The sequence below is a fragment of the Pituophis catenifer genome, unplaced genomic scaffold (assembly GCF_029215685.1).
Source record: "Pituophis catenifer annectens isolate HBS135680 unplaced genomic scaffold, rPitCat1.0.hap2 SCAF_10, whole genome shotgun sequence".
Classification (NCBI taxonomy): domain Eukaryota; kingdom Metazoa; phylum Chordata; class Lepidosauria; order Squamata; family Colubridae; genus Pituophis; species Pituophis catenifer.
In genome coordinates, this window is record NW_027256890.1 from 28,159,552 (window position 1) to 28,172,436 (window position 12,885).

The window sequence follows — 12,885 nt, forward strand, 5'->3', positions numbered from 1 at the left end:
AGCGTCTTAGCCACTGAGCCACCACGTCCCTTTACTGCATCACTTTACACATCACTTTAAAGGTAAAGGTAAAGGTTCCCCTCGCACATATGTGCTAGTCGTTTCCGACTCTAGGGGGCGGTGCTCATCTCCGTTTCAAAGCCGAAGAGCCAGCGCTGTCCGAAGACGTCTCCGTGGTCATGTGGCCGGCATGACTCAATGCCAAAGGCGCATGGAACGCTGTTCCCTTCCCACCAAAAGTGGTCCCTATTTTTCTACTTGCATTTTTTAACCTGCTTTCGAACTGCTAGGTTGGCAGAAGCTGGGACAAGTCATGGGGAGTTACTACCAGGAAGGGGTGGGGTGGGGGAGGTTTGCCCGTGCGTGTGCCCACACCCATAATTCTATGTGCCCCGCCATGCACATGCGAGCGTGATCCCCCCCTCCCCCCCCACTCCTGGCACGCGATGGCCCGGTAGGCCCATTTTTTTTTTTTTTTTTAATTTGATTTATATGCCGCCCTTCTCCGGAGACTCAGGGCGGCTTACAGTGCGTTAAGCAATAGCCTTCATTCTTTTGTATATTTTATACAAAGTCAGCTTATTGCCCCCACAAACTGGGTCCTCATTTCACCTACCTTAGAAAGGATGGAAGGCTGAGTCAACCTTGAGCCTTGGAGAGATTCCAACCAGCAGTAAATTGCAGGCAGCTGTGTTAATAACAGGGTGCTTTAAACCACTGTAGTACCAAGGCTCTTTTTCTTTCTCACCTGACTCCAGATCCTCTCTATGCATCTGGGGAGGGCGAAAACAGCCTTCCCCACCCCCTCGGAGGCCGGAAGTTGAGAAACGGGCCGTTTTGGGCCTCCGAGGGGGTGGGGAAGACTGTTTTCGCCCTCCCCAGATGCATAGAGAGGATCTGGAGCCAGGGAGAAAGAAAAACGGGCCTTCCCCCCCCCCCCCCCAGGCCCTCGTCTGGTGGGCCCAAAAGGGCCGAAAATCAGCTGTCAGAGCTGAGCTGGCGTGCCAGGCAACATGACTCCGCGTGCCACCTGTGGCACACATGCCATAGGTTCGCCATCACGGTACTAGGGAATCGAACCGCCAAACTGCCGACCTTTTGATCGACAAGCTCAGCATCTTAGCCACTGAGCCACCGCATCCCTACACATCACTTTACTGCTGTGCAAACTCTCCATTCACTTCCATCCACAGTAGATGAGTTAGATTAGCTTTGTTTGCACAGTATATGGAGGGCTTCATTCCAAAAATAGGAAGGGCATTTGTGGAAGGGATTCAAGATTGCAAAATATAGAATGGGATGGAAGAAACAATGGCAAAGCATAAGGCAGCCACGGAGAATCCTAGAAACCTAGAATCCTAGGCATCTTCAAGGTTAGCCAGTCCAATCCATTGCCCAAACCAGGAGCATATAACTACTGGTGCAAAGTCAATGAAATGGATACCGATAGACTCCCCAAGTTACGTCTACTGGAGCAAATAAAATTGCAATCACAAATCTCCTGGATCACCGAACTAACCAATTTTGTAAGAAGCTGTGGCCTTCCTGTCTCTTGCGTAACAGGAGATACAACTCAAAAAAAAAAAGAGCTGCCCAAAGAATTAAGGATATAGAAGCACAAAACGACATAGCTATCCTTAGTAAGGTCGGTCAGTTGAAACGGCTGAGCAAATACAAACGTATTTTTCAAACAGACAGCTATATGAAGTTGCAACTGCCAAAACATCTTACGCGAGCGAGATTCGAACAGCTTGACACAATGGTCAGATATGGGAGATTCTATACCCTGCAATCTGCATCTCTGCATCTGCGGAGCGGCAGAGGTAGAGGACCTGGCTCACATCCTATTTGACCGTTGCTTGTATAAGGGGGTGAGAGCAGAGGTGGGTTTCAGCAGGTTCTGGAGAACCGGTAGCGGAAATTTTGAGTGGTTCGGAGAACGGGTAGTAAAAATTCTGACTGGCCCCGTCCCCATCTATTCTCTGCCTCCCGAGTCCCAGCTGATCAGGAGGGAATGGGGATTTTGCAGTAACCTTCCCCTGGATTGGGGAGGGAATGGAGATTTTACAGTATCCTTCCCCTGCCACACCCACCAAGCCACACCCACAGAACCGGCAGTAAAAAAAATTGAAACCCACCACTGGTTGAGAGACAGGTATCTTGGTCCATATACCAAACGAATGAGCCATTGGGACCCCTATATCAAAACAACTTACTTTTATGTGCGGTCAGAACCTGAAAATAACATTTAACACAGCACAGGACTTAAAACAAAATGGTTCGGTTGAGATCTGCATACGTGGGACTGATTGGGGTAGCTTGTAAGGGTGATACCGAAATATAACTTTATGTCATTTTACTCTATTTTATATATCTGTGTATCAAATTATATTGTATCTAATCCTATAATTATTGTATTTCACCCTACTTTTATTTGAAATATATTAATTATATAATATCTATCTATCTATCTATCTATATCTATCTATCTATAATTTATATTTCACTGATAAAGAAATAAAGGGATATATATATATATATTATATTATATTGTTTTATTTAGTTTCGTAGTATGATTTTGATTGCTTATTTAGTATCCTATGACTATCACTAAGTGTTGTATCTTATGATTTTTGATGAATGTATTTTTTTATGCACCAAAGACAAATTCCTTGTGTGTCCAACCACACTTGGCCAATAAGGAATTCTACTCTATTCATCCTGCCTTTTGGCAGGCCCGGTCTGGAAGCCTTTTATGTTTCAATTTTAGAAGGATTATTAAGATATTTAAGAAGGGACGCTCGAACCTCTTAAGGACGAAAGACCAAATTTCCAAATTGCACCCGTTTCTCCCAGCTTTATAGAGACAGACAGCAAAACTCAAGTACTTTCTAAGCGAGCCCGGAAGCACGTTCCCCTACAGGAGTTGGGTGACTCTCATATAATTTCTCTCTAGAGGAGAATGAAGGGAGCTTCACTTCCACGCTCCGCCCCCTCCCCCCCCCTCCCCGGTGGCGTGTTTTCATCTCAGGTCTTCCCCGCCCCCTTTTTTCAACGTCACCCTCGAGGGCCCGCCGAGCGACCAATCAAAGGAGAGGAAAGGGGGAGGCGCGGCCAATGAGCGAGCCCGTCGGCCAGCGAGTCGGGCCTGGAGAGCAAAAGAAGCCGGACGCGAAGCCGGGGAGTCGCGTGATCGGAGTAGCCGGGCGAGGTGCCGCGGGGGGCGGCGACCACCTCCGAAGGACGACCATAGCCCGACACCGTTTTTTTTCCTCTTTTTCTCTCTCTCTCTCTCATCATGTCCCGGTGGTTCTTCCCGTGGTCGAGCTCGATCAAGAAGCGGGCCTGCCGCTACCTGCTGCAGCATTACCTGGGCCACTTCCTGGAGGAGCGGCTCGGCCTGGAGCAGCTCAGCCTCGACCTCTACGCGGGCGCCGGACGCCTTACCCGCCTCCACCTCGACGTCTGGGTGAGGCCTCCCCGCCGCGGCGGAGCGAAAGGAGGCGAGAAAAGGGGGCCTGGCTTGGCTTCTTTGGGCAGGCAGAAATCCCACCGGTGCAGCTTCCTTTTCCTCTCCTCTGGAGGCCTGCTGGAGGGGGGCTCTTCCTTCCTCTCCCTCCCTTACATAGTGTCCTTGGGAGGGATTACAAGCCCCATCATCCTCTCCCTCCGAGCCGCTTGAAGGGGGCTGGGATGATGGGTAGTGTAGTCCCAACTCATCTCAGAGGGGATTGGGGGTGGGGCTTTTCCACCCTCCCCCACCCCTTTGAATAGATAGGGGACATGGATCCAGGTTTCTCAGCCATGAGCCCCTTTTTTAGAGGGGTGGACTACAACTCCCAGAATCCCCCATAGCAGGCTGCGGGGTGGGGTGGGGTGGGGTGGGGTGGATTCTGGGAGTTGAAGTCCCACCGGGCTCTGGCATTGAGTGAAGGCATTGACTGTAGTATAACTTTATCGATTGGCTAGAGGCAGAGCCCTGCTGGGCTTAAGGTGCGTCTAGCAAGCTACGTATTTTGTACATGTGTGTATGTCACTTTAGAGGTACACTACCTTTAGAGGTGGTGGTGTCTGTATGTGTATAAACACACACACACACACACACATGAAGACACCCCTATCTATCATCTGTCTATTGTCTATCTATCGCCTCTCTCTCTATATCCCCCCTCTATCTATCTATCTATCTATCTATCTATCTATCTATCCCCTCTCTTTATATATCCCCATCTATCTATCTGTCTGTCTGCCTATCTATCTATCTATCTATCTATCTATCTATCTATCTATCTATCTATCCCCTCTCTTTATATATCCATCTATCTATCTATCTATCTATCTATCTATCTATCTATCTATCTATCCCCTCTCTCTCTATATCCCCATCTGTCTGTCTGTCTGTCTGTCTGTCTATCTATCTATCTATCTATCTATCTATCTATCTATCTATCTATCCCCTCTCTATATATATCCCCCCTCTCTCTTTCTATCCCCCCTATATATCCTCCCTCCCTCTATCTATCTATCTATCTATCTATCTATCTATCTATCCCCTCTCTCTCTATATCCCCATCTGTCTGTCTGTCTGTCTGTCTATCTATCTATCTATCTATCTATCTATCTATCTATCTATCCCCTCTCTATATATATCCCCCCTCTCTCTTTCTATCCCCCCTATATATCCTCCCTCCCTCTATCTATCTATCTATCTATCTATCTATCTATCTATCTATCCCCTCTCTCTCTATATCCCCGTCTGTCTGTCTGTCTGTCTGTCTGTCTGTCTGTCTGTCTATCTATCTATCTATCTATCTTATCTATCTATCTTATCTATCTATCCCCTCTCTATATATATCCCCCTGTATCTATCTATCTATCTATCCCCTCTCTATATATATCCCCCCTCTCTCTTTCTATCCCACCATATATCCTCCCTCCCTCCATCTATCTATCTATCTATCTCTATCCCCTCTCTCTATATATCCCCATCTATCTATCTATCTATCTATCTATCTATCTATCTATCTATCTATCTATCTATCTTATCTATCTATCCCCTCTCTATATATATCCCCCTGTATCTATCTATCTATCTATCTATCTATCTATCTATCTATCTATCCCCTCTCTATATATATCCCCCCTCTCTCTTTCTATCCCACCATATATCCTCCCTCCCTCCATCTATCTATCTATCTATCTATCTATCTATCTATCTATCCCCTCTCTCTCTATATCCCCCTGTATCTATCTATCTATCTATCTATCTATCTATCTATCTATCCCCTCTCTCTATATATCCCCATCTATCTATCTATCTATCTATCTATCTATCTATCTATCTATCCCCCTGTATCTATCTATCTATCTATCTATCTATCTATCTATCTATCCCCTCTCTCTATATATCCCCATCTATCTATCTATCTATCTATCTATCTATCTATCTATCTATCTATCCCCCTGTATCTATCTATCTATCTATCTATCTATCTATCTATCTATCTATCTATCCCCCTCTCTCTCTATCCCCCCTCTATCTATCTATCTATCTATCTATCTATCTATCTATCATCTATCCCTCTCTATATATCCCCCTCTATCTATCTATCTATCTATCTATCCATCCATTCCCTCTCTCTATATCTATCCCTCCTCTATCTATTTATCCCCTCTCTCTATATATCCTCTATCTATCTATCTATCTATCTATCTATCTATCTATCTATCCCCTCTCTCTATATATCCCTATCTCTCTATCTATCTATCTATCTATCTGTTAATATACATGTATTATTCTATATAGATAGATAGAATAGGATTTTTATTGGCCAAGTGTGATTGGACACACAAGGAATTTGTCTTTGGTGCATATGCTCTCAGTGCACATAAAAAGACAAGATACATTTGTCAAGAATCGTAAGGTACAACACTTAATGATAGTCAAAGGGTACAAATAAGCAATCAAGAAACAATATCAATATAAATTGCAAGGATACCAGCAACAAGGTTACAGTCATACAGTCATAAGTGGGAGGAGATGGGTGGTGGGAACGATGAGAAGATTAATAGTAGTGCAGACTTAGTAAATAGTTTGACAGTGTTGAGGGAATTAGTTGTTGAGCAGAGTGATGGCATTAGGGAAAAAAAATGTCCTTGTGTCTAGTTGTTCTGGTGTGCAGTGCTCTATAGCGTCGTTTTGAGGGTAGGAGTTCAAAGAGTTTATGTCCAGGATGTGAGGAGTCTGTAAATATTTTCCCAGCCCTCTTTTTGACTTGTGCAGTAGACAGGTCCTCAATGGAAGGCAGGTTGGTAGCCATGTTTTTTTCTGCAGTTCTAATGATCCTGTGAAGTCTGTGTCTGTCTTGTTGGGTTGCAGAGCCAAACCAGACAGTTATAGAGGTGCAGATTGCAGACTCCATAATTCCTCTGTAGAACTGGATCAGCAGCTCCTTGGGCAGTTTGAGCTTCCTGAGTTGGTGCAGAAAGAACATTCTTTGTTGTGCTTTTTTTTCATATTATTCTATATGTTTAACATATAATTGTGTGTACTGGTATATACATTTGTCTATATAAACACATACTGTATACTGTTTACCATATACCAGAAAGCGGGAGATGGTGAGTTGTAGTCCCGCCTTAGTTATGAAAGTTAGCTTGGGTGACTGTGTCACTTTTTCTCATCCCAGCTCACAGGGTTGTTGAGAGGAAAACAGGAAGAGGAAGGTGCACTGGATATGCTCCCTTCCTTGAGTGATTTGTAAAAATAATAAAGGGAGGATTCAAATAAATATAGGATAACATTTCATAGCCTTATGTTCATAGCTTACAAATATGTAAGTAAAAAGGTATACATAGAAAACCATAAAATATATTTATAAATATATATCTTATCAATATCGCCATATTTATATAGATATTTATAGATGCTTGTCTGTACATACCGGTATTTACAAAATAAAATAACAAGAGTTGGAGGGGACCTTAAACGTCTACTAGTCCAACCTCCTGCTTGAGCAGAAAACTTTGTCTATAGTCTATATCAGAGTTCTTCAAACTCTATGCTGGCTGGAGAATTCTGGGAGTTGAAGTCCACAAGTCTTAAAGCTGCCAAGTTTGAAGACCTCTGATCTATATCATTTCAGACAAGTGGCTATCCAGTGTGTGTGAATGTGTATATATTCTGGACATTCACACACATACAGATAGTCCTCGCGTTATGACCACAATTCAGCCCAACATTTACTGTATGTTTGCTAAGTGAAACCTTAGCTAAGTGAGTTTGCTTCATTGTACGACTTTTCTTGGCAGAGTTGTTAAGTGAATCACTGCAATTGCTAAGTTAGTTCCACGGTTGTTGAGTGAATCCGGCTTCCCCATTGACTTTGCTTGTCAGACGGTCGCAAAAGGGGATCTCATAACCCCGGGACATTGCAACCGTCGTAAGTCCATGCCAGTTGCCAAGCCTCCAAATTTTGATCTTGTGGACCATGCGGACAGTCATAAGTCAGTTTTTCTGTAGGTAACCTTGAACCGTCACTAACCGGATGGTTGTAAGTCGAGAACTACCTGTAGTCTTTGCCTTATGACCACAATTGGGACTGGAGCTCCGTTGCTAAGCAAGGTGGTCATTAAGCGAGCCCTATCTTAACAGCTTTTGTTGCCATGGTCGTTAAGTGAATGAGGTGGTCGTTAAGCAAATCTGGTCCCCCCCCCTTATCACAAATGGCCTTCACATGATGCTGCAACCATCATCAACCATAAAAGGTCAGATGGACAGCAAATACATGGAACAAATAATAATAATAATAAATACATGCTAAGCTTCCAAAAATTTATCATGTGATCATGAGAATGCTGCCATGGTCGTACGTGTGAGGACAGGTGTGGGTCATGCGTGAAGCCAACATGTGTCCAGCCCAGGAGCTGAGAGGGTTCCTTGTTGTGTTGCAAGACGAAATGGATGAAACCGAGAGCCAGTTGGGGGTACTGATGAAGGGGCTGGCCTAGAAACTAGGAGCCAGTGAGTTCTAGTCCCCCCCTTAGGCACAAGGGGGACAGGGGCTGGAACTAGATGATTTTGGGCTAATCACCAAGAGATGGTGAGTTCTAGTCCCACCGCAGGCATAAAAAGCAGATGGGTGACTTTGGGCCAATCACCAGGTGACTGAGTTCTAGTTCTGCCATAGGCATGAAAATGAAATGGGTGACTTTGAGCCAATCACCAGGCGATGGTGAGTTCTAGACCTGCCTTAGGTATGAAAGTCAATTGGATGACTTTGGACAAATCACCAGGAGGTGGTGAGTTCTAGTCCTGCCTTAGGCATGAAAATGAAATGGGTGACGTTGGGCCAATCACCAGGCGATGGTGAGTTCTAATGTTTTTATGGTGTTTTTATGCCTTAGGCATGAAAGTCAACTGGATGACTTTGGCCAATCACCAGGTGACAGTGAGTTCTAGTCCTGCCTTAGGCATGAAAATGAAATGGGTGACGTTGGGCCAATCACCAGGCGATGGTGAGTTCTAGTCCTGCCTTAGGCATGAAAATGAGATGGGTGACTTTGAGCCAATCACCAGGCGATGGTGAGTTCTAATGTTTTTATGGTGTTTTTATGCCTTAGGCATGAAAGTCAACTGGATGAATTTGGCCAATCACCAGGTGACAGTGAGTTCTAGTCCTGCCTTAGGCATGAAAATGAAATGGGTGACGTTGGGCCAATCACCAGGCGATGGTGAGTTCTAGTCCTGCCTTAGGCATGAAAATGAAATGGGTGACTTTGAGCCAATCACCAGGTGACAGTGAGTTCTAGTCCTGCCTTAGGCATGAAAATGAGATGGGTGACTTTGAGCCAATCACCAGGCGATGGTGAGTTCTAATGTTTTTATGGTGTTTTTATGCCTTAGGCATGAAAGTCAACTGGATGACTTTGTGCCAATCACCAGGTGACAGTGAGTTCTAGTCTGCCTCAGGCATGAAAATGAAATGAGTGACTTTGAGCTAATCACCAGGCGATGGTGAGTTCTAATGTTTTTATGGTGTTTTTATGCCTTAGGCATAAAAAACAGATGGGTGACTTTGGGCCAATCACCAGGCGATAGTGAGTTCTAGTCCTGCCTTAGGCATGAAAATGAAATGGGTGACTTTGGGCCAATCACCAGGCGACAGTGAGTTCTAGTCCTGCCTTAGGCATGAAAATGAAATGGGTGACTTTGGGCCAATCACCAGGCGGTGGTGAGTTCTAGTCCTGCCTCAGGCATGAAATCCACCTGCGTGATTTGGGGCCAGTCCCCCTCCCTCTCGGTCCATGTTGTTATGGTGGGGAAAATAAGAGGCTATGATACCAACAGATCATCAGACAGGTTGGCTGCCATGAGTCACTTGCAAAATAAGAAGGCCGAGATCGAAATCTGAGCAATGAACGGGACGCCTGGGGCCGTTGAGCACCAGCCGGCTTCCTTGAGCAAGAGCAAAGCAGCGTCGGATGGAGCAAGGGCTCCAGGAAGTGTCAAGTGTCTGGAGAGGAATGTGGGGCGTTTGTTTTTGTAGAGTTGACTCATGTGCTCTCCGTCCGCGTCACGGCTCTTGTCTGGCCGCCTGGCTTTGCAAAAACAAGAGACATTGATCTCCCTGCCCTCCAGCCCAGCCCAGCGTCTCCCTAGCTGTGCGAGCAAAAGCCGATTTCCCAACAAACCGAAGCGCCAGCTGCAAATTTGGGTCTTTGCTCCTTGGCTTGATTTATATTTGTGGCCTCCCTGGCGTTATGTGCTCCTGGCTACTTTTCCTTCATTGGCCAGAGGCGAGCTCGCCTGGCCATTAACCAGCCAAGAAGGCTTGGGAGCTTCATTCCTAGAAGCTTTCAAGAAGAGACTGGGCTGCCATTTGTCAGGAATGGGGTAGGGCAGTGATGGCTAACCTTTTTGCCATCGCGTGCCGGGGGGGGCGGGGGAGGGTCGCGTGCGCACGTGCCCATGCACATGCGCACACAACCCCACCCACCCCCGCTCCTGGCACATGATGGCCTGGTAGGCCCGTTTTTCTTTCTCACCTGGTTCCAGATCCTCTCTATGCATCTGGGAAGGGCGAAAACAGCCTTTCCCACTCCCTTGGAGGCCCTACGGAGGCTGAAAGGGCCCATTTCCCAACTCTCGGTGGGACAGGAAGTGACATTTTTTGCTGTCCCCAGCCTCCAGAACATCTCTAGGAGTCTCTAGGAGCCTCTCTAGGAGTCTCTGGAGGCTGGGGACAGGAAAAAAAATCACTTCCTGTCCCACCAGGAGTCGGGAAATGGGCCCTTTCAGCCTCCGTAGGGCCTCCAAGGGAGTGGGAAAGGCTGTTTTCGCCCTTCCCAGATGCATAGAGAGGATCTGGAGACAGGTGAGAAAGAAAAACGGGCCTTCCCCACCCCCACCCCCAGGCCCTCCAGAGGCAGGAAACAGCCTGTTTCCCTACTTCTGGTGGGCCCAGAAGGCCCGAAAATCAGCTGGCCGGTGGGCGCATGTGCCCCAGAGCTGAGCTGGCGTGCCCACTAATATGGCTCCATGTACCACCTGTGGCACGCGTGCCATAGGTTCGCCATCACAGGTGTAGGGTCTCCTGCTTGGGTGGGGGGTTGGACTAGATGACCTCCAAGGTCCCTTCCGACTCTGTTAATCTGTTGGGGGCGAGATGCTGGCTCTGTAAGCCGCTGAGAGAGGGCTGTAAAGCACCGTGAAGTGGTAGATAAGTCTTAAGTTGCTGTTGCTGTTGCTAAATCCATTTTTAGCTATCCTCTTGTTCAATCCCAGTGCCTGGAGGCCGTGCGGGCCTGGATGGGGAGAAACAGGCTCCGACTCAACCCCTCCAAGACCGAGTGGCTGTGGCTTCCGGCGTCCCGATATAGCCAGCTGACGCCATCGCTGGCTATTGGGGGCGAATCACTCGCCCCCACGGAGAGGGCTCGTAACTTGGGCGTCCTCCTGGACGCACGGCTGTCGTTAGAAGATCATTTGACGGCCGTGGCCAGGGGGGCTTTTTATCAGGTCCGCCTGATACGCCAGTTACGCCCCTTTCTAGATCGGGACTCCCTACGCACAGTCACTCAGGCACTCGTCACTTCCCGCCTGGACTACTGCAACGCTCTCTACATGGGGCTCCCCCTGGGGTGCACCTGGAGGCTCCAGCTGGTCCAGAACGCGGCCGCGCGGGGGATTATGGGGGCGATGAGGCGCTCCCATGTGACACCTCTCCTGCAAGAGCTGCACTGGCTCCCGGTGGTCTTCCGGGTGCGCTTCAAGGTGTTGGTGACCACCTTTAAAGCGCTCCATGGCTTAGGGCCGGGGTACTTACGAGACCGCCTTCTGCCACCAATAGCCTCCCACCGGCCAGTACGCTCGCACAGAGTGGGCCTCCTCAGGGTGCCGTCCGCCAGACAATGTCGGCTGGCGACCCCCAGGGGGAGAGCCTTCTCTGTGGCGGCGCCCACCCTCTGGAACAACCTTCCCCCAGAGTTACGTATAATAACAGACCTCCGGATTTTTCGTCGGGCCCTGAAAACCCATTTATTTCAACTAGCTGGGCTGGCTTGAGCTAAATTTTAAATTGATTTTAAATTGGGTTGTTTTAATTTACAGCCAGAATATTTAATTATTTTAAACTGTTTTTAAATTTTGTATGTTTTGTTTTTTACTTTGGCTGTTCACCGCCCTGAGTCCTATTTGGAGAAGGGCGGTATAGAAATAGGAACAAATAAATAAAAATAAATAAATAAATTCAGCTCAGTTTCCTCCTGCAGCTGTTTTTGCAGCTTGTATTCTTCCATTTCCACCTACGGAAGGCTAATTTTTTTGCCTACGTGTCTCTTGCATCTTCCCTTTATGCTCCCGTTTCCTTCCTCCCTGTTGTAGATTCTTCGGCAGGCTCCATTTTCTATTCAGTTAAGTTTCCACGACGCAACAGGTTCAATTTTAAAATTTTCTTACCCTTAACTTGGTTACAGTACAGGTAGCGCTCGACTTACAACCATTTGTTTAGCGACCGTTTGAAGTTACGACGGCACTAAAAAGGTGATTTATGGCTGAGTTTCATACTTACGACCGTTGCAGCATCCCCGTGGTCATGTGAACAAAATTCAGCCCTTTGGCAACTGGCGTGTATTTATGACGGTCGCAATGTCCTGGGGTCATGTGATCACTGCAGTGTTTCACTTAACGACTAACTCAACAGCTGCAGTGATTCACTTAACAACCATGTGACTAACTCAACAGCTGCAGTGATTCACTTAACCTTGTGACTAACTTAACGACTGCAGTGATTCACTTAACAACCTTGTGACTAACTTAATTGCAGTGATTCACTTAACAACCTGGTGACTAACTTAACGACTGCAGTGATTCACTTAACCTTGTGACTAACTTAACTGCAATGTTTCACTTAACAACCTTGTGACTAACTTAACGACTGCAATGATTCACTTAACAACCTTGTGACTAACTTAACGACTGCAATGATTCACTTAACAACCTTGTGACTAATTTAACTGCAATGTTTCACTTAACAACAGTGGTAAGAAAAGTCATAAAATGGGGCAAAACTCACTTAACATTTATCTCGCTTAGCAACAGAAATCTCGACCTCCATTGTCATAAATTGAGGACTTGTACACAGCGAAACCATTTTCTGGACTTATTTTATGACACGTAAACAAGTAGGTGGAGTTTGCACAACGTGCCAAGCCACACATTGAAATCGCACTTCTGAACTTTGTATGTTGTGCAAATATTTACAGCTGTGACTTTCACAGAACCGGTTGAGTCTTTGGGGCAAATCGCAGCGAATTGAAAATTGTTTTCCTTTCCTACTTTTAGCTTTAGCTTCGCCCATCTCAGCTGTGACCGTTCATAACCAG

The 12,885-nt window shown here is 46.5% G+C and overlaps 1 protein-coding gene across 1 annotated transcript in view; it reads left to right on the top strand.

Moving 5' to 3' along the window:
* Positions 1 to 3,141: 3,141 nt before the first annotated feature.
* The window catches only part of ATG2A (autophagy related 2A), a 68,017-nt gene continuing 58,273 nt past the window's right edge, over positions 3,142 to 12,885 (top strand). Inside the window, exon 1 of the mRNA XM_070951517.1 lies at positions 3,142 to 3,469. Coding sequence (XP_070807618.1) covers positions 3,299 to 3,469 — 171 coding nt within the window. The 5' untranslated portion in view covers positions 3,142 to 3,298. The remainder of the gene's footprint in view (positions 3,470 to 12,885) is intronic.